We start from the raw sequence: 26,241 nt of genomic DNA on the forward strand, positions 1-26,241 counted from the left end.
GTTGACCCCCACCTCCCCCTCCACAACATTTGAACCCACTAGCACCCAGACCCAGTATCAAAATTTTGATCTCAGGCCTCTCAAAAATGGGCATGAAAGCACGCTGTCAATGTTCCAAAATCGAGTTCACAACATCAGCAGATAAACCTCTAGCACTTTATGCTTGCCACTGCACCGAATGTCGTCATCAAAGCTCCTCCGCGTTCGGCATAACAGCCGTCTTCCCATACTTCGAGCTTCCGGAATCCACCTCTGATCTAGTGGGGAGTTATACTCGCGTTACTTTGAAGGGAAGGCCTATGGAATGCCTTTTCTGTAAAAACTGTGGTGCTCGAATACTACATCGCTTTCGTGATGCGATGCCTGCGCCTGGTGAACAGTCAAAGCCAACCTCGACTACTAATGTGAAGGGTGGATGTCTTGAAGGACTGGATCAGGAAATGATGAAGAGTATTGTCCATATCTGGACTAAGCATGCGGTTATTAAGATTCCTGAAGGGGTGGAACAGTGGGAAGAGGCGCCGCCTTTCGCGAATCCCTTGGAGCGCCCATAAAGTGAGCTTGAAGTTGTGTAGTAAGGGTTTTCCTTCATTGTGATATAAAAGAAAATTTCGCAGTTGTGTAAATTTTGTGAATTTGAATTAAATTTCAAGTTTCCACCCGAGTAAACCTTGAAACTGGTCTTTCCACCAAAACGCTGATATACATAACCCAATTAAGTTTGGATGCCTAACCGACAAAAGAGGACCAGCCATTGTCAGCAGCAATACAAGCTCCGTTGACGATACCAAATCCCTTGCCAATAGTCAAGTTCAAGCACAGGTCAGCCGCAGTATCCACCTCACATAGGGGAAGATTCAGAGCTTCCCGAACGGCATTGGCCTTTTGAAATCCTTCCGAATTCAACCCAGTTTGCATTGACTCGAAGATATTGGTATGCATACCACCCATCATCAATGCGTTGCAGTGAATACCCTTGGTACCGTAGAAAGAAGCAGTGTTCTTGGTCAATCCGACAAGACCATGCTTGCTAGCAGTGTAAGCAGCACCTAGAGCGGGGAACTCGGTTAGATATTTTCTCCTCAAACATGAAGCACAATAGCGAGAGTAAGACTCAACATACCAGATGCCCATCCAGCCTGCCCAGCTACAGAAACAATATTGATGATCCGACCATCAGGCGTCGGCTGCGCCAGCATATTTCGAACAGCGAGTTTGCTCAACAGGAATGGAGCTGTAAGGTTGATAGCGATGACGCGATTCCAAAATTCGGGATCAAGGTCTCCAACAGGATCGAATTTATCCATAATACCAGCATTGTTCACAAGGACATCGATCTTGCCGAATTCTTGAATCAGCTGCTCGAATAGACTCTCCACTTCAGTTTCTTTGCTGATATCCGCCTTGATTGCCTTGAAAGATCCCTTCGACGAGAGCTCAATTGAAGTCTCTTGCAGACGCTCCTCGTTGATATCACAGATCACCACGTTGGCTCCGGCTTCGACGTACTTGGTTGCGATGGCTTTGCCGAGGCCACTAGCCCCACCGGTAACAAGACAGGTCTTGCCAGCAAGAGATTGGTCTGTCATGATAAAAGGAGCTAGGATGTTCTGGTTTTCGACAATGGGTTTTTGATTGCGTTTTGATTCTGAAATCTTTGTCGTTCATGTGCGGGCCTTTTATAGTGCCAGGTGTTGGAAGCCTGATGACGGCGGAAGGCCTCGTATCCGTACTCCGGGGAACTGGGGCCCCTTACTGTTGATTATAGCGCCACATAGGCTTCTCGGTCCAGAGGTTGTCGAGTCATGTCTCTCAACGAACCGAGTATCAGACCACTTTTGGGGACTGCATTTGCTGAGGGGGGAGATTTATACTGGTTTGTCATGGAGGTTGAAACTAGAATGTTAGTTTGAAATTATTATGGCATTGATTGCTCGTTGGCAGAATAAACAGTTTTTTCTGTGTTGAGTCTGAATAAGTCCAGATTCTTTGAGTTGTTGTATTATTTAATTGATTGATTTTTGAACTTGATGGAAGTATAGAGTATAGAGTACATATCCCAGCTTTAATGCTGCGTAATACATTAGCTAGGTGCATCCATTGGAGGTCTTTTGGTCACCTTAATTCGGAGGATGGACTTCCCGGTGCCCTAAGCCCTATAGCCAAATCAGGAAGCCGCAATGTCAAATGTTCAAATGTTCGGACCAGCCTCGTTCCGGGTTTATCGTTGCTCGGTATGACTGCGGAGTAGATACGAAAACATTTGAATAGACATGACCCTGGGATTGATGCAAAATGTAAAGATAGGAACCTCTGTTATCAACATTTGAATTATGAAAAACTCCACAATCATCCAATGTTCTTCCTTGACGCCTCCCTATGTAGGGAAGCTAAAACAACAAAGGCAATCCTAGGAGATACGAAGACTCACTCCAGCCGCGTGACTATCTGATTACTCAATTTCCACGACATATACCCCACGAATTCGGTATCAGCCAACGGTCCACCAATTTTTCTAGACAAATGGTAGTCTCTGTTAGTTGCGCAGCTTATCGGTTCAGCGACCGGGCTGGAAGCGTCCCCGCAAAGTGAGTGAACAAACTCACTTGCTCGCTCGGCATTGGTCAAACTGGCTCCACCACCGTCGCGCAGACCTTCTCAATAAGGAAGTCGGGCATGACTATCTATCTTATCGCCTCTCGCCTTCTCCATGGGGTCCTGGGCAAGCATGGGGGATGTAGGGGAGGTACTCCGATGCTGGGAATATTCTTAAGAAGTCTGTCGCCCTTGAAAAGTGGGAACCTGTCTGCTACATAGTAGAAGGCGAATTCCTGCCATCAATTCATCATGTCTAAAGACGACGAATCACATGTCTTTAAGGGCACAATTAGCGAAGATGTTCGCCTGGAGGATCTGGGTTATGAGCAAGGTGAGTCAACTTCAGATGGCAATTGGCGGGGATTCTGTGCGATTAACTAACATCATACATTATAGAGCTCAAGCGTTCATTTGGACTGCTCAGTATGATTGGATTTAGTTTCAGTGTTGTCACCTCGTGAGTATACTACACCTGCTATGGTTCGCGGTAACAACAAGACATAGTCGAGGCTAATTGATTACTATCAGATGGACAGCTCTTAGCGGCGTGTTCATTGTCGGTGTCACCTCGGGTGGCCCGCCAGTGATGATATACAGTTTCATCGGTGTGAGTCTTGTAACTCTAGCGGTCGCCATTCCCATGGCAGAAATGTGTTCCATGTACCCCGTTGCAGGTGGGCAGTACTCATGGGTTGCTGCATTGGCGCCACCAAAGATTGCTAGAGGGCTATCATACGTTGCTGGATGGTTTATGCTTATCGGTATGGCAATCATAATATCTCTGCAAACCATCTTGATTAATATACTAAATTGAGTCATATTTAGGTCTTCTGGCTATGGGTGCCACGAATAACTCAATTGCCTCCAACTTCCTACTGGGGATGGCAAACCTGGTGTTCCCAGAATATACGATTGAAAGGTGGCAAACCGTTTTAGTAGCTTACCTTGTTGCTTTTCTCTCGGCTGCTGTGAATCTTTGGGGATCCCATCTGCTTCATAAGATCTCGAAATTTATCCTCATCTGGAACGTTGGCTCCTTCATCGTCATCACGATAACACTTCTTGCAACAAACGATCACAAACAGTCCGCTAGTTTTGTCTTCTCGGAATTCGAAAACTCAACTGGCTGGGGTACGGGAATGGCCGCGATAATCGGTATCTTACAAGCCTGTTTTGGAATGTGCTGCTACGATGCGCCATCGCATATGACAGAGGAAATGAAGTCCGCCTCGAAAGAGGCGCCCAAGGCCATTGTCCTCGCAGTCATTCTTGGAGCAGTGACAGGCTTTGTCTTCCTTCTCACTCTTTGCTTCTGCATCGGTGATATCGCAGCGACCGCTAACTCCAGTACCGGTGTCCCTGTTATTCAGATTATCTATGACTCGACCGGAAGCAAGGCTGCAACTTGCATCTTGACCACCTTGATCACAGTGATCGTCATTGTCGCCGGAAACAACATTCTAGCCGAAGGATCCCGCTCTGTGTACGCCTTTGCTCGCGATAACGGATTACCTTTCTCCAAGGTTTTCAGCAAGGTCAATCCCAAGACCCAAGTACCAGTAAATGCTGTCTTGCTCACGCTTGTGGTACAATTGGCTCTTGATGCTATTGAATTTGGCACTACAACTGGTTTTGAAACTGTCATTTCAATTTCAACAGAAGGATTTTGTAAGTCTCAAAAGCATCAAAACGATACGTTTGATAGGGTCAAGTCTAATAATATTCTAGATCTTTCCTATGCCATGGCACTTGGCAGCAGATTACTCGGATATTTCTCTGGCCATGTTATCAAGATGGATGGTCCCTACGCCTTCTCAACCCCAGTATCGATTTCATTGAATTTTATCGGCCTCCTCTTCCTCCTTTTCGCATCCATCACTTTTAATTTCCCCAGCACATACCCTGTCAACAAAGAGTCGATGAATTATACCAGTGCCGCGATTGGTGTCATTGCTCTCATCAGTCTTGTGACATGGATTACTACGGGCCGAAAGAATTTTACTGGTCCTGGGGCTGTGAGCTTTCTGAAAGGACAAAATGATGTGTCCAAGGAGGGAACACAACCAGTCGATGTGATTCAAGAGAAGAAGCACTAGGGACGGTGGGTTGTATGTACAAGTAGTGATTGATTTCTGCGACGGTCTAGGTAGTGGATAGATGAATATCTGTATTATTACACCGAATCAACCTGTGGAAAATTCCAAGGTGATAGACAAATTCTTACCAACTTCTTCTGTTCCTACCTTAGAAGAAACAGTGACCAACATGCGACAGCAGCCTGATGAGGAATTCGACTCTAGCGATTCTTTTCGCCATACTGTTGACTAGCCTGTTAAGGAGATTGTGAATGAACTCTACTCTGATCTGAGAGTAAGGTGAAATTTTGTATTGAGATGTTGAGTACGATTTGAAAACCACTCAAGCTGTTCATCTGAGCCTGATCTCTGATTTATCACCCCTCTACTTCTCCTCCTCCTCCTCCTTCTCAGTGCGGTTCTACTCACAAAGCACATCAAGTCCTGGGAAGCTTGAGCACTCAGAAAGACTGCAGAATGTCAAGATTAACGGTCAGCCGCAGCAATATCGGCGCGATTGAATGTTCGAAAATAAAGAGCAGAAAGCACCGAGGAGAGATCTTCCCCGCAAACTCGATCGCCGATGAGGAGTATCGGCCCACAATTCTACCTCTGTATGTGCAACACATCCTCGGCCAAATATCCGAGACAACCTACCGCGTTACAGGTTAGTATATCAAGGAGTCTATGTTCCCGCAGACAATGTCTGAGGCTCTGCTGGGTGGGACGAGGACTTGAGAGGTCCAAATAGACCCCATCTGGCAACAATTGTGTGACAATATGCGGCTTTCACTCGCCGACTCAGATTGTTGAAACATTTTCTTCAGAACCAAGTCTGGGGGAAGTGGTCAAGCCATTGCCAGGTTGATAAGTGGAAGTCGAAGGCCTTCTGGAGAGAGTTCATCGAAAAGACATACTGACCCCTCGCAGATTCATACACTCTCCATGTATCCGCCACAACTCACTCGCAGACAATAAAACCACAGGGTATACACACATTCTCCTCCACCTGGAACCATAGCTACAACAATATCCACGGTCTGAATGTGCCTCCTAGAGATTCGGCCCACATGTGACATGCCTCAGGTGTGTGTAGCCTTCAGTGGCATCCTGATTTTGAGATCCTTAACAAAGCTGCTAGTGCTGATTTAGCGCTTCATATTTAATTTTAGCAGCCTGAGATAGAGTGATATTTAATGGATACCATGTTACAGCCTGGGCACATGTGCAGTAAAGGTTCAAAATGGTATTAGCCTGAGGTTATGACGTCATTAGTACATAGTAACCAGGGGCGGAGGGTGGTGCACATTGATTTCTCTAACTTGAAATAATCTATATGATTATTGTGCAATATGCTCTCCTCTACGACTTCAGATATAGGTTGTGGAGTAGAGCCATGCATGAAAATGCACACGAATACCCTCCTGGAAGATGGTTGTCGGCTCCAACTCGCGACATCAGCAATGTTTTTTTTTCGGCGTCTGTCATATGAATTCTGCTTCATGATTATACATCCTAGGTTACCAATAACACCAAGTGCTTATACCAAGGGGAGGTAGTGTACCACCTTCATTTGAAGTTACAAAAAAAAGTGTATGCATAAGGATCAGTGCACCAGGCCAAGACTTAGGTACAACACAATGACAACAGAGCTGCATGAACTGCATGAACTGCATGAACTATACCTAGGTAGTTAACTGCCAATCTTATCATCCCCAGACTAGAGGATCATGATTTGTTCTTTCCATGGTGGTGGTGTCAAGGTGCACGATTCTCCTCGCGGTAAAGAAAGATCCCTGTTGTATAGAGTTATACATATAGATACCTACTATGGCACCAACCATGATATAGCTTTGATCTAATCTACTCTCTACTTTTATTATTCTGATCTCATAAAATATTAAATTTGCCATCCACATGTGCATATGTGCATCATGATGTAGGGAGTATAGTGAAACTTGACCCTATTTGGCCCAGCATGGAGAATCTCCATCGGGTAAATGGAAAACAGTTCAACATTGCCACCTGGGCACATTTTATAGTAGTACCTAGTGTGGACGCCCTAGTAAGGTTTCAACCAAAGGCTACCACTCAGTGCTGACACGTAAGTACACACATGTGCTGCTATAAAGTCGTTACATAGTACGGCCACTAATGTACCTACTTGATACTTCTATTTAAATACTTATGAACAGAAATAGAAATTCCAAGATCTGACCATACCACATCTTGAATATGGGGCAATAAACGAGGGCCAGAAATTCCCGAGCCACAACTTCCCTAATGTGGAATCACGGAAGATAGTTTTGAATTGTGTGCATGATTCTGACTAAAAAACCTTGGAAGTGATGGATCACACAAAATGACTGGAGTCGGTAAAAGATAGACACTGCCAACTAGCGGTCTAACCTGGCGGTCTCCGGCTGATGGGCCATTAGAGGGGCCTCGATCACTAGGAGTGGATCCTCTTTAGGACCCATTGACCCCATCTCCAAAGGATGAAGGGGCTGGAATCCAAACGAAGCAAAAAAATCAGACACACCATGCATAAGCGTCGATGAGAGAGGCGGTATGAGGAGGAGGTCCACCAATAAGCCTGGCTTATAGGGGTCATGCCACGATGCTTGTACTCCGGATTCTGTATGTGGGACAGCCCTAGGAGTAATGGCCCGTGTCCGAGATAGTGTAAAGAAGAGTGCAAATATCCTTTTTTTCCCTTCCTCTTTTTTACCTTTTATTTACTTGCGTATTTGTACACAAGAGTGTGCTTTGATAACTTACGCTTGGATGTTAATGCTGTATCACCACACTCTTCAAACGGAAACATCCACCGCGGGGTTGAAGATTAACCAGATAAAGGTCAACTGGTACGTGAGAGATCAGATTCAGAGAAATTATTCTCATTTTTGAAACTATACTTACAGTGTATAGAATCAAACACATCATGATCGCTTGCTTCTTTTTAGGCAGTGTGGTGGCCTATGGCTTGGTGATGGCCATCTACCGACTCCACATCCATCCCCTCAGCAAATTCCCGGGACCATGGCTGGCATCTGTCACCGGTCTATACGAAATGTACTTTACTGCATGGGGAACTGAATCATTCGAAGATAAGATCGATCGAATGCACCTAAAATATGGTAGGAATCGAGCTCATGTCCATCTAAATGCTTCACTGAGTACTAACTATACATAGGACCGGTGGTGCGTATAACCCCCGACGAGATCCATGTCCAAGAACAATTCCACAACACCAACTACGCCGATGGATGGATCAAAGGCTCCAAGGCTTTGGATTCAGGCCGAGCCTCTCCAATCCGGCCACGATCGATCTCCCGAATGCGATCAATTCTCCAAATGGAGGTTCGCCAGATCATTCGTCGTCTGGCTCAAAAACACCAGGTACACCGGCTGTTCAATGCACGCATCCAGCCGTTAATCCCCCTGGGAATGCATGAACCGCGGGTTGATCCCTCGGACGAAAGCGAACTAGAAGACGGCTATCACAATGTCGCTCGTCAAATACCTCAAATACCCGATAGGCGCTCGGAGATCTACACCCCTGCATCTGAGTCATGATCCGGAGCCACAAAGTGCCCAATGGGCATGCTCTCCTTAACGAATGAATGATTACAATGACCCCTTATCAAGAAAAAGATCGACTTCATGAGGTTTTCCCAGAGAAATTTTCGGGAACATATCGCCCGGAGATAATCAAGATCGAAATTAACCACGCCCCCATTTCAATGGGGACATAGGGAAAATCGCTCAAATTGACCGGGATTCCAACAAAGAAAAACCCGGAGCTAAAGCACGGTCCCTTGGGCGGAGCTGATCCGAGTCTCCACATTGAATCTCGATTTCTAATTCTCAACTCTCCCTCGACTCTACTCTCTATCCTCTACTCTCTATCCTCTACTCTTTCAAATATCTGCTTGTCTTGCTGTCATCATGGTATGTTACTCTTGTGTCGCGGACTCTCCTTCCCTTGGCGCATTCAATTGAACATTGGCGCCAGCGTCCATCACATCAGAACTCCGCTAACAAAAAATTAGCCTCACGCCGACTCCTCCTACTTTTTCCCTGGTTCTTCCAAGGCCGACATCTACGAGCAGGTCTTATCACAAGCAAAGGGTCTCCTTGACGGACAACGCAATTGGGTAAGTAGCTCCGCGCCGCGATCCCAACAGTCAAGATCGCAACCCCGCGTCAGAACCAGCTAACGATGAATTTCTTCTAAACAGGTCAGGTAAGACATACCGGACTATAATCACACTCTAGTCCTAACCAGCTACACCTATGCAGCTGCAAAATCTACCTGAATATCCAAAACTAACCACAAAAATAGCAACCTCTCCAACGTCTCCTCCCTCCTCTGGCACGCCTATGCCGCCCTCCCCTCCCCTTCCTCCGCCGTCAACTGGGCCGGCTTCTACATCCGTGATGATAAATTCCCCGCTCTTGCCTCCCCAGTCTCCTCCCCACCATTGCCAGGCAGCGATGGTATCCCCGGTGTAACCATTTCCACCACATACGCCTCTCCCGAGAACCAAGTCCTGCTTCTGGGTCCCTTCCACGGAAAACCAGCTTGTCAGCAGATTAGTTTCGGAAAGGGTGTCTGCGGCACAGCGGCTGCTAGTCAGCAGACTGTTGTCGTACCGGATGTTCATGAGTTCCCGGGCCACATTGCATGCGATGCGGATAGTCGTAGTGAGATTGTGGTTCCTATTCTTGTTCGAGGCGAGGTAAGTCATTCAATGAGATGTGTGCGAAGGTGAATGTACTAATGTGTTTCTCTTTTAGACCGTCGCTATTATTGATATCGATTGTACCCTCCCTTCTGGGTTTGATGAGGTCGATAAGAAATACCTGGAGCAGCTGGCTGAGATCCTGGCTGAGAGCTGTGATTGGTAATTGCAATTTGTTGACAGATGCTTCGTGATACCAAAAACCTTTTCTCTTTTCTTTCTTATGTGTTACGGGTAATATGATTAAGATGTGTATAATGCAGGATTTCGACGATGAGTATACATGAAATTTTTCATAAATATGCTCATCTCTGCAATTCTTCATTGGAGTTGATGTACAAGATAGCGTGCTACTAGTATTTATTTGTGAATAATAGTATCTTGAGACCACTCTCTTTTGTATCGCTTGTAGCATGTATGCACATTATAGCAAGACCTATACTCAATCTCTGTAGATCATAGCTTGAAGATCGGCGTTGCGGGGAATTAACGCAGGGACCAGGGACCAGGACCGTGCTAAGTGATACGGCGCGTCCGAGCGTGTGGAGTGTTTCAAACATGAACTTTCAAGATCTTAGATCGAGGCATGAAGCTGCGATCTTTTAAGTGCGATATTCGTCGGTGTGGTATCCAGCAAGATGCTATATGAGATTATGATACTGGTCTGCACTGTGTACCCATAAGGAAAGACACCCATACTATGTAGATATTGATATGCCGTAAAGAAACTTGAACATAGTAATAATACTAGTCAGCCGAGTACATAGCTTCACCTTGCGTATATGAACATTCGAATTTTGGGACTGCAAGAGAAAGACAATCGAGATCAACAAACGAGGACTATCCAACTTGAAGTTGGACATATCAAAACCCAACAAAAACGGTATACCCATCATCAGTCTCCACAGTCTGAAATCCAGCCTCCCCGACACAATCCCCGTACTCATAAGGCTTATCCAAGCTCCCCAGCTCCCCAGTCTCAGTAGTAGGAATCCCAAAGGTAACCTCAGTCATGGGCAAAGCAGCACAAGAATGTTCAGCCTGGGAATTCCAGGGATAATACTCAACAAAGCCAACCTGGCTTCCCAAAATGCCACCAGAATCCTCAGGAAGCGTATAAGCCCCAATATGCGTTTCATCATTGGTAACGACATCAATCAAAGTTCCAGACCAAGTAGTTCCACCCGTATTCTTAATTTGTAGTCGATAACCATGTGCATAGCTTGCATCGACATCAACAGAACAACTAACCCCAGCACCACCATCTGCTCCATCACTGCAGTTACTATCACTGGATGTGGTTCCGTTGATGAAACTGGAGAATACGGCGTGGATGACTGATGAGGACTCGGTATCCTCGCGAGGTTGGAGACCGGTATATCCTACATCCGATTGGTCTTTGAAATTGAATTGTTCTGCGAAGTAGAAGCCTGAAACATGGGGTGCGTTGGGCATGGAGATTGGGAAGGTTATGTCTTGGAGACCTGTTGAGGGGGTATTGGATATACTCCATGATAGACCGACTAGGGCTTCTGAGGCTTGGAAGATGGAGGCCAGGATGGCTGATTGGAAGAAACGGGATGGGGGTTTCATTTTGATGTTCTGGAGGGGTTGCTTTGCTGATGTGATGGAACTGGAATAAAGCCCTGGAGATGGATGTGGAATACTCTTATATTTGTAGATGAAGAGTTCATTTGGACCCTTAATCAAAGCGAAACATTCCAAGATTGTCACGTTTCAGTGTAGATGCCGATCTGCAAAACTCAATCGAATTGTAGACGAGGTTACATGAAGACTTCCATGGATGGAACCTCAACATGTGAAGTAACCTAAGTATTCAAGTTAGAATATAATTTCGGTCCTTGAATGAAATTTGTCCTCTGGTACCAGTATGCCATCGACTATTATTAAGTTTGTCATAGCTGATCTTCGTGGTATCGCGAGGGATGGATAATTGGTATTCATGGATATTTTCGGGATCGAAAGACAAGAATGTACTATTCAGAGGGCTGAAGGAAACTCTGGACGACAGTACTAGTGTTCAATGCCCGAAACAAGCAAGCCTCGCTGTAATTAGAGGTAGAGACTGTCTAGTATGAACAACCATGCGATATAACCTGACAGGTACATGTCCACCGAAAGACACGAGGGGAAAGTAATGTAGTGACCGCTCAAGCATCTAAACTCATCATAACAACACAGGGGGGGAAAAGAAATCATGAATCTATCCGTGAAATGGTCTTGATGGATGCAAGCCACATGCGGAGTATATCGCAGAAACGCCAGTGACAAAACGATGGGAAGGTATATATGGTCATGACAAAACAAGAAGAGGAAAAAGATATGAAGGAGGTTATGGATGGTTGGGGAGTGGTCACATATTGAGCAAGCTCATTTGTCGTCGCATGGGATTTGGTGAAAAAGCATCGCCATCTTCACTAGCACCGATACCACTATCAGTACCGGTAGGCCCAGTGTCAGTGTCGATATCCCATTGCTCTTCTTCCTCGCCGTTAAGATCGGGATCACCATCTGCAGCACCATCCCAACCTTTTTGAACGGCACCTCGAGTGTTCCAACGAAGAGCGCGCTGAACACTGGTGAACCACTCGCCGCTGTCGGAGACAACTGTGGGGAAAGGATATTGACTAGCTTCAACGGTGACATAATCACCTTGACGAAGCTCGACACGACCTTTACCATCGAAGGAACAGTAAGCGGTCGATCGCGAAGTATTTGGAACTGCAATGCGAAGGAGGTGGGAGTCGGAGAGGACCATCGGACGGAAGGAGAGAGTGTGAGGACAGATGGGAGTGAGAAGAATTCCAGGGATAGAGGGATGCATAAGGGAGCCGCCAGCGGACAAAGAATAAGCAGTTGAGCCTAAATGAATTGTTAGATTTGAGAAGTAGGATGGATGCAATCAGGATCAGAACAAACCTGTGGGCGTGGAGAATATACAGCCATCCGCTTGGACCACAGTCAACAGCTCATTATCGGCATATAATTCCAGATTCGACACATAAGGAGATGGCCCTCGGTCGATTACAACTTCATTCAATACTTCAAACTGTTCACCCTCCTCAACTGCCCCGACCTCCGCTCCTTTACTCCGATCCTTTCGAAACACTGTACAAGTGAACCGCATGCGCAAGTTGACACGCATACCAACATCGCCCATGATAGCATTAAGATGTGACCTGTATTCCGAAAATTCGAAATTGGTGAGGAATCCCAGACTTCCGAGAGAGAAACAGAAGACCGGCGGCACAACACGTTGGAACAACCATGAAGTAAACAGCACCGTTCCATCTCCTCCGAGTGTCAGAACCAAATCAAATTTATCCGGTGACGTCCAACATAGATCAGGGGTCCAGAAGTGCAGCATCTGAGTGAACCGTGGTTCCTTTTGCAGGAGGCCCGGCGCGTCGAACCGTTTGGAGTTCCGTAACTTAGCATCAACATACACGTTCACCCCAAGGTCACTTCCATAACGCGGGGTTGAAAGCAGCCACTCTGCGAGCTGCCTTGTTAAGAGGACCAAACTATTGTCGCGTGCCTTAGTAACGATCATGACATTACGAACTGCGCGTTTGATTGGCCGTCGCTGTAATTGTTTTGATACCTCTCGAACCCCCGTGGCAGTTTGCACCAGTCGCGAATGCGACAACCACTCATCATCGGCGATTTCCTCGAGTACTTTCTTAATGTTAACCGCATCGTCAAAGCGCTGATGGAAATAACATGGCGATTGCATCACCATTCGAGCTGTGGCAGGGTAGCTATTGAGTTGCAAGTTGGAAAGCGCGGCAGATAATCGCTGAGATGACGCATTGCTACACCGACGTTCCCGTTCGTCTGATGAGGGCGGGCTCTGGTTGGCACTATTGTTTTTGTTGGCGACCAGCTCAGACCAGGAACTTGTCGAGGTCGAAGAGTTGTTCGAGCCGGAACCGAGACTGGTATTGGACAGAGATGTTCTTGAGGCAAGGGCTTTCATGATGGTCTGTCGTGGGATGCAGTCGGTGGATAGCGCCTTTGCCTTTTGCGGGCGAGGTCCAGAGATGGATTTCTGACGAAATCGGCGCAAAGTCGAGGAGGGCAGCGACCAAGCGGCCTCCTCCTGTGTCGAGTCTATCTTGTCGGAAGGCAGCGCGCCGCTGCCAGGGTCTCGTGGGGTAGATTCTCGTTGGGGGGATATCGTGTGTCTGGGAGGGCTCTATGTGGAGGGCATAATCGCGGAGGAGCGCCGCGCCGACGGTTGATGTGGACGGGGGAGGTGGGGCGCTGGCAGTTGGGGACGGAGATAAATGTGAGCGCAATGACGCGGATGTCGAGGGTAAGTTGTCAGATCGGGGTGAATTATTGCCGGGCGACGCCATGAGTTAGATTGGTCCTCGGCAGGATTCCAGAGGGATAGTAAAAGACCAAAAAAAAGAGACCCAGTGTGTCGCGAATTATGCGAAAGCCGCGAAAGCCGGGGTTCGGATGTAACAAGGGGAACTTTTGGGACGCCCTTATTTCTCTTCCCAGGAAATTGAAGAGATCAATGCGTGAGGCGCCTTGTTTCGGGGCCTTTCCAAATAAGATGATTTTGGACTTGCTTTTGCTTCTTTGATTCTACCGTCTTCTAACCCCGTGGATCTGCGACCAGGGATATCGGCGCTCGGATCAACTCCTAGGGGGCCGCCCCGATCGGTGGGGGCTTTCAAGGGTACTTGTGAGCTTGGCCTGAGGGAAAAAGAACAGGGATATTGTGTGAGATTTGCGGTGAGATATGCAGTTGATGTGGATGATATGTAGAATATTAGTAGAGGGTATGCTGCTATATTACCCTGGTGAGAAATCAGACCGCAACTCTGATGTGATTTCATCAAGAATGTACCCAGAGCAAGGAAGACCACATTCTACCTAGTAGGCTCTATTTATTATTCGGTAATTTTCAAATTATTTAATTATCAATCCTTACTAGTAGTACTTTGGTCCATTCTTCCTTTCCCTTAACCGGCGATGCGGCATCCAATCTAAGCGAAGTGACGTCTACATCCAAAATTTTGCGTCTTGCATCTTGCACACAGATTATATTGATGATTGGAAATACATGTTATCATCAAATGTTACCTTTTCGGTGAGCTATTATTATCGACTCGAAGGAGTGGGAAATTATGCCAAATCTTAAAAAATAAGACGATGCAAGCTATGGCTTAAAAGAGGGGAAACTACTACAACCAATGAACAAAGATGATAAGCAGGCTAGGAGCCCTAGAGTACTTTTCTTTTTTAAGATAGGAATAGCTTCTATCTATTATTGGAGCACACTTTATGTCTACCGTTATTGTTCTGGGTAATCACCGGGGTTAAGATCGTAAGTCTGTTGAATCCGATCCAGTGCAATTAACTCCGCTCAGTCCTTTGTCTGCTGGCTCGCGAGAAAGTGGACATCACTTGAAGGCGATTCGAGGTTTTGCAAAACCGGGGGAGCATGCTCAAGTCCAGGAAAGTGTATCCATTCATGGCCGAGGGGTCACAGCGATTGACCCAGAGGAGAGCAGGTAAGAAATGTGCTTCGTAAATTTGGTGGCGGTCAGGTGATAGTTTGTGCGACGAAGCCACAATGCTCGTCACACTCCGCCCTCGTATGGTGAGATTAGATGAAGGGACCGTGACCGAGATAGAGATGATTGTTGGTGAACGGCCTGCTCTCTCGGAAATTGTGTCATCTGAAGCTGTTGGCTAGAGAGACCCCTTCAATAATCACCGATTTGCGCTGGTCCTGAAATGTACTGCCTTGTCGTATGAATTGAACTATCCTCATAATGTCTCAAACTCCCAGCGATAGTCACGGCGCAGACGGTCCTCCACGGTTTCACGAATGATTCCACCGGGAGCATTGCTCGACTCTTCATCCATAGAAATATCGCCGTCGGGACCAGGTACCGCAGCTCCCTGGTAAATATCCTTGGCTTGTTGCCGAATCGTTGCCCAAATTTCCAGATCGCAAGGCCCCTCGACTAGGTCCATCAGAGTGCGCCCTGTGGAGGAGAAACTGATAACATGAAGAGACTCCGCATCTTTTGTGGTCGCTGGGGATGGATCGCGAACAATTTCACCCGAACGAGTCACGGCGAAAAAGAGAGTAAGGAAGGTACATGACAGAGGAACGGCAGCGGAAAGTAAAGCGAGCAAAGAAGAATGAAGCAGTGCTGGCATGAGAGGGAGATACTGTGTCTGTTAGTGCCTCGAAAATCATTGCTCTTGGCTGGGCCATGGAAAACTCACAGTGCCAGTTCGTCCTACCGGCTCACCTTCCACCACTGCCAGTGTGATAACCACACCGCGACGAGGGTAGCCCGCTTGGCGACGAAGGATCACACTGCTCAGCATACGACGCAGAATTGACTCAGCCGACTTCTCTACAACTGATGGAGAAAGCTTTCCAGGTCTGATAGAAACTTCAACGGTAGCTTCTTGGGGTTTGAGAGCACCCTTGCGAGCAGGCAGCTCAACGGGAGCGTTCACAGCGGCGAGCACGCGGTAGCCTGTGATGGGACACTTGTAAGATGCAGAGCCATCGGCCCGGAATGCATTTGAGATTGATGCAATAGGCGCAGCCATTGTGGTATCGAGTCCGTATTAACAAGAGTGGGGAGGTGAAACGAAGTGTAGAGAGACCAAGTTCAAGATGAAGCTCAAAGTGAGATTTTTGACCAATAACAGAGTGGGGCAGTGATTGGCTGCCACAGATTCTGCCGCTCTGTCACCGCCTATTGTTATAAAAGAGCAACAAGTTTGGAGTTCTCTGTGTAAACTGCAATAGGTGGAGATTAAACGAATTAGAAAGATTATGTCTTGATGAGTTATTTTTTGTCTATTCACCTTTTTAACGGTTCATACATATGTATGGGATTCCAAAAACCTCAATAGTAGTACATAGGAGCACTACATGTTGAGATCTGACATCAATCTCAGGCTGGATAGCCCTGGAGTATCATGTGGATAGCCATAGGGAGTTAAAAGTCTGCGCATATACCATAGCAGTATGGAGCACTCCGTACATACATAGCCATTTTAGGCACTTTTATAATACTTGCCAAGATGTATACGTCAAGCCCTGGAGGTCGACTACGTATGAAATAAGCTAGGACCCACAATAATTGGGCATTTCAGCTGCCGATTGCCGACATGATAAGCTTAAGTAGCTCTGTAAATGATGCGATTCTATAGATTCGAAAATAATTCGATTTCACATCAACCTCTTGTACAAGGAATACATGTTTTTCAGACAACCAAATCATACTGAAATGTTTATAATACGTCAGCGAATGCACGTGACTCGATGGCGTGAGCTCTTGACGCGCGGCAGCACTGTCCGCTTGAATGATCAATCTGACCAATCCTGAAATCCACATGAGCATTCTTGAGCCTATGCATTACCTTCATTTACTAGTGCAAACCCTCTCCACATTTCAAAATGCCCGCTACTAGCCTGAAAGCCGTTACACTACGCAGATCATGCCAAGCATGTGCCAGGGGTAAGAGGAGATGTGATCAGCGGTCGCCACGGTGTTCTCGATGCGAGATGAGAGGTATAGGTTGCGAGTATATCAATGCACCACTGGCAGTCACGAATAGTGCTGGAATACCGTCAAGAAAGCGAGCAAGCCCTCATAGCCGGACCTCAAGCACTCCGTCCCCTACGATACATATCCCTCTCCGGCTGGAGATCCCCAAGGAATATGACCCAGCAGCCATTCGATTCCTGGTGAATGGCTTGCGCACGTTCCCGATCACTTTTGCGACAAGCTGCAAGACAATGTTCGTCCACCCGGACCTCTATACTTCTGGTCTTCCTGCCTCAATCCGCGACATGCAAGCACTTTGTAAACTGCATATCCAAGCCGAACAGGGAGATTCACCTGGTAATCTTCTTCCCCTTCTTCATCAAAGATCTGCTGAGCTGCATCGTCGCTTTAATCAGTCCCTGTCATTTGAGGAGTTATTGGGCTGTTCTCAAGCTTTGCTTCTGGCGCAGTGTATTCTGGCTTTGAATAAAGGTGGTGATCCTGATCAGTACTCGGAGAATATCAGTATCATGCTCGACGGAATTGCAGGACGATTATGGCAGCAGGCACCTGTTCAGCTACCACCGACATTGAGCCGCCGACATGCCTGGCTTTTAGCAGAGAGTGTTCGACGAACTATTATTGTAAGCTTGATACTGAAGAGTACATATTCTCTTGATACGCGAAATTACTCCGTCCGTACACCTTTTGTGGATGCACTACCTTTCGATGTACGGACCAACCTTTGGGATGATGACTCGGATGAGACGTGGGCGACTGACGCACCGAATGCGGAGGACTCCATGATTTCTTTACATGGGTACTCTGATGCTTTGGAGAGCGGTTGTTTCCATAATGTCCCCCCGTTTGGCGCGTTGATTCTAGCTGCATGCAAAGGGAAGAGGGTTTCCTCGATACCATTTCCTCCACCAAAGCCATATACCATTTGAGTCTATATGCATATACTGTGGATATGAAAGATAATTGTGATTATTTGATGCAAATGATGTGATGTATATGAAATGCAAAGCCTTCATCTAGGGTATGTCTATATCAAATCGGTCTATGCGAACATGTAAAGCAAATTCAAAATTCAGTGATTTGGCATGTTTACCGCAGGAACTGCTTGATCAAACCTGACAGCATTTCCGTCATTTGATGGTACAGCTCCTGTCGCTTGACCTCAAAAGCCTCGTAGATGTCATTGGCAGAACCGACGGCGATCTGATCCTCTCCATTGGACAGACGAGTCCAGACCTCATCAATGAACTCCTGCAGCGGCATGCCGATCAAGTGGCCATCCTTGAGATCGGGCTGGTGCTTAGCATCGTGTAGCTCCGTTTGGACGGCAGGCGGGTAAATCTCCAACACTTTAACGTTGCCAGGCCCATCGTTCAGCTGAGTTCGGAGGGCAAGGATGAAATGGTGAAGGGCAGCTTTGGATGCACCATAATTGGGACAGCGCATCATGGGGACGAGAGCCATTTGGGAAGTGGTGAAAGCAAGAGCAGTCTGGGTCTGTTGCTTCTGTAGATGAGGAATGAAGGCCTTCGAAATACGAACAGCCGCGGTATAGTTGGTGATGAGTTCTTGGTCGAAGATATCCAGGTCGACGGTCTCCGGCTTGGAGAAATCGAAGGGCCGCTGGATGCCAGAGTTGACGAAGATACAATCCAGATCCGGATTCTCAGCAATAACTTCCGAAGCGAACTGAGTGATCTGTTTCCAAACGATTAGATTCCAGAAAAAGTGATGCATTCAAGATCATGGAGTACACACCTGGTCCAGTTGCATAACATCGAAGACCTTGGACTTGACCTTCTCGGCACCGTGTTGCTGCACAAAAACATCGAGATTCTCCTTTCTTCGGCCGGCAATAATCAATGGGGTTCCATTCTCCACAAACTTGTTGGCCAGCTCCTTGCCAATGCCAGATGTGGCACCGATAACTAAGACCTTCTTGTATTGGAATGGCATATTGAGAATTCAAGAAATCAATATATGGATGAAGTGAAGAGGGAAGATGATAGAATGATTCTTTTCTCATCTGTGAGACACATGGCATCCATTTTATATACCCATCAGCATTCCACACTTTTCAATGGTAAATGTCATTCCCCAAGAGTACATGCTGAGCTAAGCGGCTTTGATGCTGAAGCTGCGGAGACTAAACCGGATTCGACGATAGCGGTGTAAGTATATCATGATTCTATTAGTTGACAATATTTCTGCCAGCTCAGAAGTTTGCATCAGTTTGCATTCTCGACGCCACATCGATGGAGGTTAAACTACAAACGGTAATGCGCACAGGGTCCAGGGAACTATAGTGGATCAATCGGTTGGAAGATTCTTTCCAAGCCAGTAAAATTTGGGAAATTTATAATCATGGTGCCTGATATCAAAGCAAATCTCGCCTCGGTACTTGATCGACGCGAGCTTGATAACTTGAACCAGCATGAATATTCTTCCGAGTGGATTTGAGTAGAAGCGCATGTACATGTGGCCCGTGGGTCATAGTTACAGTGAAAAGGGTGGATGCAACGTGGGAAAAATAAGGAGCATTAAGAAAAAAACAACAGTTTTATGAAAAATAAACTTAAAATTATGTTGAATCATTACTGGTTTCAGAGGAGCAGATACCAAGGTTGCATAGACTTGTACGGAGTATAGGCTTCATTATTCATTTCATGCTTGGACAAGTACTGAAGATGATGATACACATAAATGCATACTACATTCAAGCACTTGAGGAGTTTCCTCAACGTTGTATACCAGTTTCTTTCCGCTGACCTTGCCTTCTTTGAGAAGTTTGAGTCCCTCCAAAACACCCTGTAAGCCACCCTCGCCAACCAAATGCGGATGAAGCTTCATTTTACCTCCTCGGATAAGATCCTCCGCCAGAAGAACAAACTTCTCTGCATGTGCCCTGTGTTCGGGAAAAGCTGGGAAGTCAATGTCTCCAAATTTGAAGGCTGCGCCGAGACTGGTATACCCCAGAATTCCGCGATCATTCACATTTTCCCGCTCGATCTTTACCGGCAAGAGAGCCAAGTATTCCCCGCCCGAGGTAGAGATAGCATCATCACAAAAGTTCGCACTCGGTTGCAATGAAATACAGTCAAGGACAAGCTTCAGGTTATCCTTTGTAAGTCTGCGAATCGCAGCCGCACAGCCTGGTTCATTGTAATCGAAGAAACTATCTGCCCCGAGACTTCGCACTAGATCAAAGTTGTGCGGGGAGCACGTAGTGATGACAGTGTAACCCGACAACTTCGCATATTGAATTGCCAGAGTTCCGGTCGCGGTAGAACCACCATATATAAGGATAGGCGTCGCATCCGTGATGGGCTCTGTGGGTGAAGCGAGGTTCAGATTGGCCGCAGCTTGACCAATAGTGATGATGCCAACTCCAGCAGTGGTAGCCTCTTGAAAGCTCAAGTTGTCAGGCACCATTATTGCAATATCTCCTCTGGTCACAATGTACTCTGCAAAAGTTCCATCTTCGTGCTGAACAATATTGGAGCCATGAGATGTTCCACAGATACGATCGCCTTTCTTCCATGCCTTTTTGACACCAGGACCGACGGCTTCAACGGTGCCAGAGAAGTCATTTCCCACCAATGCGCCTGGCGGAGCAAAATCTTCGATACTTTTCCAATCGGCCGGGTTCAGGCTCACAGCAACGGTTTTGACAAGGATCATGTCATCGCGCAAAGCGGGGATCGGTCGATCAGTAACCAGAGATACCGTCCCGGGTTGGGTGACTACGATCGCCTTTTGGGTAGTCATGCTTGATACCAGTACCCGGTAAGTACGAGGTTGGTAGAGCAGGAATATAAATGACAAGCTGAAGAAAAATCACAATGTATAAAATGATCAGTCCTTTATGTTTGCAATTTATGTTAATGCAAAGGTTCCGATATTATTGACCAGGGAGTGGGAGATTGAGGATGTGGGTTGATGTTGGTAAAATGCGGATGAGGAGTCGATCCAAAGAGAAAATCTGGGAAATGTACGACGTACAACCTAAAATAGACGAATGTAAGACTAATCGATCTACCAAGTTCAGAAGACTTTATTGGTCAGTGGCGGTACTTGCCCGATGCTCACCTGGACATGTGGTGATGTATCAGATTTAGATCAACAACCCTTGCAGGTGAGTATGCCAATATAAGGAAACAACTATTTCCCCATAAATCTGCGAGGGCAAGAACCTGCGAGACCACGTCACTTTCTACCATGACTGTCACATCTGATACTGGACGACAATCCGACCATAATTCCAAGATGGATCGGTCCAATCTTATCAGTCGAGCTGAAGAAATCAGTGAGGCTGCTCGGTTTCTAGCAGATAAACTCGCGAAACACAATCAACCAGAGCCGACCTTTGAACATGGGTTACCGCCTGCTCTTAGAAGTGATTTGGAGGAAGCGGATACTGCTGCGATGTCTATGTGTCTGAAGTTGACCTGCTTGTTGGATGAATTTCGCGACCTTCTCACCGAACCTAGCAAGCATCTCAGTCCAGAGACTGTAGGTGAACCAAGTCGCTCGAGTTGTTCAACATGCTGATCATTACAGCGAAATCCATCTTTGAGTATTTTCCCAATCGTCCGACTGAAGATTCATGACCATGTACCAGAGGAGGGAATTTCTGTGCCCGATTTGGCGAAAAAGATCAAGATGGACGAGAATATTGTCCGTCGACTTATGTCGCATGCCGCCACTTACCATGTCTTCTTCCAGTCCAGGCCTGACTACTTTATACATACTGCGAGCTCACAGTTGCTTGCGGAAAATGAGGGGATGCAGAATTGGTGCTTGTTCGGGCTGGGAGAGACGATGCCAGCTGCTTTTCGAGTATGTTTTATTCAACACTTCCAATATCCCATCTATTCACTACTAATGAAGTCTTTCCCTAGATCCCTGAACTTTTACTAGAAAATGGATATTCAGAAGAGCCGAAAGATAGTGTACGTCTTAAGCATGCACACGTATACAGTGACTAATGACATGAAATAGGCTTGGAGTTTTAATAATTCAACAGATCTACCGGTATTTTCAGCTGTGGCCAACACGCCAGAGCGAGCAGCCATATTCTCCAAAGCGATGGCATGGCATAACCGTTTACCTGGCTTCTCACCAAAATATCTTATCGATCATTTCCCATTCAATGATGGTGAGACCACAGTCGTTGATATAGGTGGTGGCATTGGTCATATTTCCCAGGCACTAGCATCTCACAACCCCAGCGTGAAATGCATTGTCCAAGATCTTCCTGAATATGTGGCACAGGGAAAACAAATGCTCCCCACAGAACTCGAAAGTCGGGTTCGGTTCCAAGCGCATGACTTCTTTCAAGAGCAACCGGTGAAGGATGCAGATATTTATTTGTTACGACATGTGCTCCATGATTGGTCGAATACATATGCACGCAAGATTCTCAAAGCGCTAATTCCTGCATTAAAACCGGGTGCTAAGATCATTCTCAATGACCGGGTCATCCCTGGATTCGGAGAAGCCCATTATCTTTTGGAGCGAGAATCGAGGTATGTGTTCTAATACTTCTTCCTAGCGAAATATAGGTAATTGTCGAAATGTAAATTAAAGCTAACCGAGACTAGGGACTACGACTTGTATATGTTTACTCTCACGAATGCCCAAGAGCGTACACGCTTGGACTGGGACCATCTATTTCGGGACACGGACCCTCGATTCAAACTAATGCATGTATATAAACCGGAAGGATCAATTCTCCATATCTTAGAGGTCACATGGGAGGGATGATAAGACACATGGCGTCTGAAGTCAATGCTAGTACGGAGTACGGAGTATACATGAAGTACGAGTAGAGGATGAACGGAGTACGGAGTCCAGGATCCATGGTCTAGAACATTCTGATGCTCAGCTGAATAATTTCTTTACTCTGAATCACTACTAGTGTTACTCGATCACCAATAGTTTTATTATAGTATGCAGACATCTGGATACTCCGAGTATCGCTACTTTAACGCTGAGCTGATGCCATGTCATAAACCCCCACTTATCCCGAATTCCACGAGGTACAAATGTAAATGTCGGTCTGCATAATATTTAGTCCCTTACTTGAATCAGTCCGAAATCACCGAGAGAATGCTCTAGATTATTGATTTCACAATTTCCTTTGAATTTCGATGAGAATAATCCGAGTCAGATTTGCTTATTATGGCCCCCAAAATAACCTTGGAATCCTTGTGTGTATCCACCGTCAGCAAACTTGAAATATTCGCAATATTTCACTCAAGAGAACTTTCCTCCTACACCAATTCAACCATCCAAGCGCCATCTTCAAAATAAATATGAGAGTTCTCTGTCTTCATGGAAAAGGCACCAGCGGTTCGATCTTCAAATCGCAGACGTGTAAGGAAGGATGATCCCCTCCAAAAAAGCCACCGACACCTAACCCCGCCTAGCATCGTTTCGGTCGCAAATATCCAGAAAAGACATCGAATTCGATTGGGTAGATGGACCCTTAGATTCAAACGCCGCACCAGGGATCGATCTATTCTATCCTCCTCCTTATTACTCATTTATGGACAATACCACGCCCGCAGATACATACGCGGGCATTAACTGGCTACGAAACTACATCGATCAAAATGGTCCATATGATGTAGTGATGGGATTTTCTCAGGGAAATGTCCTCGCTTCTTCATACCTTCTTTTACACGAGCTGGAAACGCCTCATCTCCCACTTCCCTTCAAGGCAGCTATCTTTCACTGCGGCGGCCTCTCATTACCCTTTATGACGGAACTTGGGTTTATCATTACCCCCGCAATTCGGGAGCGCGATGAACAATCACGAATGGCACTGGGTGTAATGGCTAGCTCGGAGGCAATTTTACAAGGAGGTGGGAAGAGATGGAAGGGTGATTTCAGTGAGAAAGGTCTCACGGAGGAAGAAATAAGAGATGAGATCAAGGGTCCTGTTCAGATTTCGATTCCAACTGTGCATGTCTATGGATCTAAAGATCCTCGATTTCTCGCTGGGCTGCAGTTATCTGGCGCTTGCAATCCTGAAAACCGTCGAGTATTCAACCATGGAGGCGGTCATGAAATTCCTCGCACATCGGTTGTGAGCAGTGCGATTGGGGAGTTGTTCAACTGGGCTATAGATCAGGCGTCCTAAATCAAACAGGCGTTCAGTGGTGGCGAGTCCAAGTACGTGGTGTTATATTAGAACTGATTTGATAAACTGGAGAGAGAAATATTGGAAAGCTGGAGGATTATCTACATGGTATGGTTCGGTTGTTGCGATAGAAACATTCAAGGTGACAGCGTTTAATAGCGGGCATTTACAGGTTGACTAGAATTGATCCCATGTAACTGTACTTTCAACAGTACAAAGCAATGAATGGACTTTCTATAACTATACTTCCAGTCTTTAAACGAGTTCAAAAAGTTTAGTTATCTTCATCCTGAAATTCCACCCAAGTCTTCATCTTCGCACGAACATGCTCACCATACAAAACGAATCCCTCATCACCATCCACAGACTTTACCAAACAATTTTCACCAAGCTCAAAAAAGGAACACTGATACGTCCAAGAGCTTTGGCTCCAGCCTCACCATTCTGTCGTCCTATTGCTGAAGCGGATGCATTCAGCGCAGGGGCGCGAACCCGATGCATGGTAGCGACGAAGCGTCCACCGGAGACCTTGGCCATTAGATCCCCGATATTGACTACGAGAGATTCCGGGATATACGGAGCCGCAATCCACTCACCGGTGGAATTGCGCACCTCCAACCCACCAGTTGAATCCTGGTGCAACAGAGTCAAGATGCCGCTATCGGTATGTGGTGTACTACTGAGCTTGACCTCATCTGAATTGGTGGATCCAGAAACAGAGGCAGTAGATGCTACAGGCGGGTAATGTAGAAGTCGCAGGGTGCTTAGGGAATCTTCCAGATAGGGTGCGAAATAATCTGCTGGTTTGCCCAACGAGGTCGCCAGGAGGGACAGCAGGTTAGAAGTGAGGGCTTGTAGTTCGGCGTAGAGAGCCTCTAGTTGAGAGCGCCTATGGAAGATAGTCGTATCGGGCCAGATATTCGGTTCAGTCAAGTTGAATTTGGAGGAAGGCGATGTAGATCGCGTGCGGATTGGTTGCATGGGGCCCATCTCAAAGCGTTCTTTCAGATTGTCGTTCGCTAACTCTGGTTGCGTGGGAAAATATCTACCATTTATTTTCATCGGTATCGGTCTTCTCTTGAAATATAGCAAAATGGTATTGACCCTCGGTAAGTGTTGTGTTGGTCAAGTCGAAAGGACCATTTGGCAAGCTTCATTTTCTCCTCTTCTGGAAGTGCGAAGAATTCTCGCGAAATATTGAACACTGTCTCATGGTTGTAGCTGAGAAGGACATTCACAAGATATGCAAAACCTGTTGTCGCGAAAACATCGTAAAGACGCTCGCTGAGAGCCGTCAATTCCTCCTCAGATGCTCCACCGGGAGCTCCAAGAGGCCCAACATCGACAATTGGTAAAGAAGAGAAGGTGGTTGTCATGATTTCTGTGCAATTAGCGCAAGTATTGAATTTGGAAGTCGCTCAGGCTACCAAAGGGAAATATGCCATGTGGTCACTGAGTCCAATTCCTTTCATATTCTTAGGTCTCCAATTCGTAGATCCACTTAGACTGACCCCATGGCGGCGGGTGGTCGTGTGTCATAATAAAACAAGAGAAACCGAACAACTTGAATTAAGATCAGCATCGCAGAATTTGCTTTCTTTGCTTTCCTTGGTTAGTCTCCAGGGGAGAAGATGAACGACATGCCCGTCACATTGAATCATGACTCTGCTGGCCTATTAAACATCGAAAAGAAGACTGACTGTAGCAACAAATCGAGTTCCCAGGGGATTGGCAGCGGATGAGAAGAAGACGATATTGATTCCATATTGGATCCCAATAGGTTGAATGATTTGATTGAGCCTACAGACTCAACTTGCCGCTCAGGGCGCAACAGCGGCAAATACCGCTTCGGGATCCACTATACGGCATGGCTTCAGCCACTATCGTCGTCTAAAGCCAGGAAATTGCCAGTTCCTGTTTCTTGTGGGGTTGAGCGTGGGGTAATCTTACAAAATAATAACCTCTTAATGGTCTGTGCGATGTTGCTGGTTGGGTATGGGATACCGAGGAGAGCCGAGAGTGTGAAGCCTTTGTCATAAATAATGATATCTGGAATAGATCATCGCTCCGTGTGAAATTGAATACCAGAC

The 26,241-nt window shown here is 46.4% G+C and overlaps 14 protein-coding genes across 14 annotated transcripts; 7 read left to right on the forward strand and 7 right to left on the reverse strand.

Annotated features, from left to right (window-relative positions):
• Positions 1-86: 86 nt before the first annotated feature.
• Positions 87-554, forward strand: N7483_009396 (GFA family protein; the record flags this gene model as incomplete). The annotated part of the gene is made up of 1 exon (XM_057092823.1): positions 87-554. One exon carries the CDS (start codon positions 87-89, stop codon positions 552-554), a length of 468 nt encoding a protein of 155 aa, XP_056943997.1.
• A 175-nt stretch (positions 555-729) lies between these two features.
• Positions 730-1,589, reverse strand: N7483_009397 (SDR family NAD(P)-dependent oxidoreductase; the record flags this gene model as incomplete). The annotated part of the gene is made up of 2 exons (XM_057092824.1): positions 730-1,049; positions 1,124-1,589. 2 exons carry the CDS (start codon positions 1,587-1,589, stop codon positions 730-732), a joined length of 786 nt encoding a protein of 261 aa, XP_056943998.1.
• A 1,258-nt stretch (positions 1,590-2,847) lies between these two features.
• N7483_009398 (putative GABA permease) lies at positions 2,848-4,694 on the forward strand (the record flags this gene model as incomplete). Its single annotated transcript, XM_057092825.1, has 5 exons — positions 2,848-2,929; positions 2,995-3,055; positions 3,127-3,359; positions 3,424-4,266; positions 4,327-4,694. The coding sequence occupies 5 exons, from the start codon at positions 2,848-2,850 to the stop codon at positions 4,692-4,694; spliced, it is 1,587 nt and encodes a 528-aa protein (XP_056943999.1).
• Positions 4,695-7,617: 2,923 nt separating this feature from the next.
• On the forward strand, positions 7,618-8,252 carry N7483_009399 (uncharacterized protein; the record flags this gene model as incomplete). Its single annotated transcript, XM_057092826.1, has 2 exons — positions 7,618-7,813; positions 7,870-8,252. 2 exons carry the CDS (start codon positions 7,618-7,620, stop codon positions 8,250-8,252), a joined length of 579 nt encoding a protein of 192 aa, XP_056944000.1.
• A 372-nt stretch (positions 8,253-8,624) lies between these two features.
• Positions 8,625-9,587, forward strand: N7483_009400 (GAF domain-containing protein; the record flags this gene model as incomplete). The annotated part of the gene is made up of 5 exons (XM_057092827.1): positions 8,625-8,627; positions 8,729-8,833; positions 8,918-8,922; positions 9,022-9,418; positions 9,477-9,587. 5 exons carry the CDS (start codon positions 8,625-8,627, stop codon positions 9,585-9,587), a joined length of 621 nt encoding a protein of 206 aa, XP_056944001.1.
• Positions 9,588-10,285: 698 nt separating this feature from the next.
• N7483_009401 (uncharacterized protein) lies at positions 10,286-11,014 on the reverse strand (the record flags this gene model as incomplete). Its single annotated transcript, XM_057092828.1, has 1 exon — positions 10,286-11,014. The coding sequence occupies one exon, from the start codon at positions 11,012-11,014 to the stop codon at positions 10,286-10,288; it is 729 nt and encodes a 242-aa protein (XP_056944002.1).
• A 781-nt stretch (positions 11,015-11,795) lies between these two features.
• N7483_009402 (putative NAD+ kinase Utr1) lies at positions 11,796-13,421 on the reverse strand (the record flags this gene model as incomplete). The annotated part of the gene is made up of 2 exons (XM_057092829.1): positions 11,796-12,304; positions 12,362-13,421. The coding sequence occupies 2 exons, from the start codon at positions 13,419-13,421 to the stop codon at positions 11,796-11,798; spliced, it is 1,569 nt and encodes a 522-aa protein (XP_056944003.1).
• A 1,811-nt stretch (positions 13,422-15,232) lies between these two features.
• N7483_009403 (putative exosome complex subunit Rrp46) lies at positions 15,233-16,036 on the reverse strand (the record flags this gene model as incomplete). Its single annotated transcript, XM_057092830.1, has 2 exons — positions 15,233-15,643; positions 15,701-16,036. The coding sequence occupies 2 exons, from the start codon at positions 16,034-16,036 to the stop codon at positions 15,233-15,235; spliced, it is 747 nt and encodes a 248-aa protein (XP_056944004.1).
• Positions 16,037-16,892: 856 nt separating this feature from the next.
• Positions 16,893-17,933, forward strand: N7483_009404 (Zn(II)2Cys6 transcription factor domain-containing protein; the record flags this gene model as incomplete). Its single annotated transcript, XM_057092831.1, has 1 exon — positions 16,893-17,933. One exon carries the CDS (start codon positions 16,893-16,895, stop codon positions 17,931-17,933), a length of 1,041 nt encoding a protein of 346 aa, XP_056944005.1.
• Positions 17,934-18,093: 160 nt separating this feature from the next.
• N7483_009405 (putative short-chain dehydrogenase/oxidoreductase) lies at positions 18,094-18,960 on the reverse strand (the record flags this gene model as incomplete). Its single annotated transcript, XM_057092832.1, has 2 exons — positions 18,094-18,702; positions 18,763-18,960. 2 exons carry the CDS (start codon positions 18,958-18,960, stop codon positions 18,094-18,096), a joined length of 807 nt encoding a protein of 268 aa, XP_056944006.1.
• A 708-nt stretch (positions 18,961-19,668) lies between these two features.
• On the reverse strand, positions 19,669-20,772 carry N7483_009406 (zinc-binding alcohol dehydrogenase family protein; the record flags this gene model as incomplete). The annotated part of the gene is made up of 2 exons (XM_057092833.1): positions 19,669-19,685; positions 19,716-20,772. 2 exons carry the CDS (start codon positions 20,770-20,772, stop codon positions 19,669-19,671), a joined length of 1,074 nt encoding a protein of 357 aa, XP_056944007.1.
• A 498-nt stretch (positions 20,773-21,270) lies between these two features.
• On the forward strand, positions 21,271-22,770 carry N7483_009407 (O-methyltransferase family 2; the record flags this gene model as incomplete). The annotated part of the gene is made up of 5 exons (XM_057092834.1): positions 21,271-21,516; positions 21,565-21,843; positions 21,906-21,956; positions 22,006-22,532; positions 22,608-22,770. The coding sequence occupies 5 exons, from the start codon at positions 21,271-21,273 to the stop codon at positions 22,768-22,770; spliced, it is 1,266 nt and encodes a 421-aa protein (XP_056944008.1).
• A 551-nt stretch (positions 22,771-23,321) lies between these two features.
• Positions 23,322-24,151, forward strand: N7483_009408 (putative EF-hand calcium-binding domain protein; the record flags this gene model as incomplete). The annotated part of the gene is made up of 2 exons (XM_057092835.1): positions 23,322-23,382; positions 23,436-24,151. 2 exons carry the CDS (start codon positions 23,322-23,324, stop codon positions 24,149-24,151), a joined length of 777 nt encoding a protein of 258 aa, XP_056944009.1.
• A 369-nt stretch (positions 24,152-24,520) lies between these two features.
• N7483_009409 (isopenicillin N synthase family dioxygenase) lies at positions 24,521-25,527 on the reverse strand (the record flags this gene model as incomplete). The annotated part of the gene is made up of 2 exons (XM_057092836.1): positions 24,521-25,196; positions 25,256-25,527. The coding sequence occupies 2 exons, from the start codon at positions 25,525-25,527 to the stop codon at positions 24,521-24,523; spliced, it is 948 nt and encodes a 315-aa protein (XP_056944010.1).
• Positions 25,528-26,241: the final 714 nt, after the last annotated feature.

Source organism: Penicillium malachiteum (assembly GCF_028827825.1).
Source record: "Penicillium malachiteum strain IBT 17515 chromosome Unknown utg000004l:1.0-4883003.0:1.0-4884900.0, whole genome shotgun sequence".
Lineage (NCBI taxonomy): Eukaryota > Fungi > Ascomycota > Eurotiomycetes > Eurotiales > Aspergillaceae > Penicillium > Penicillium malachiteum.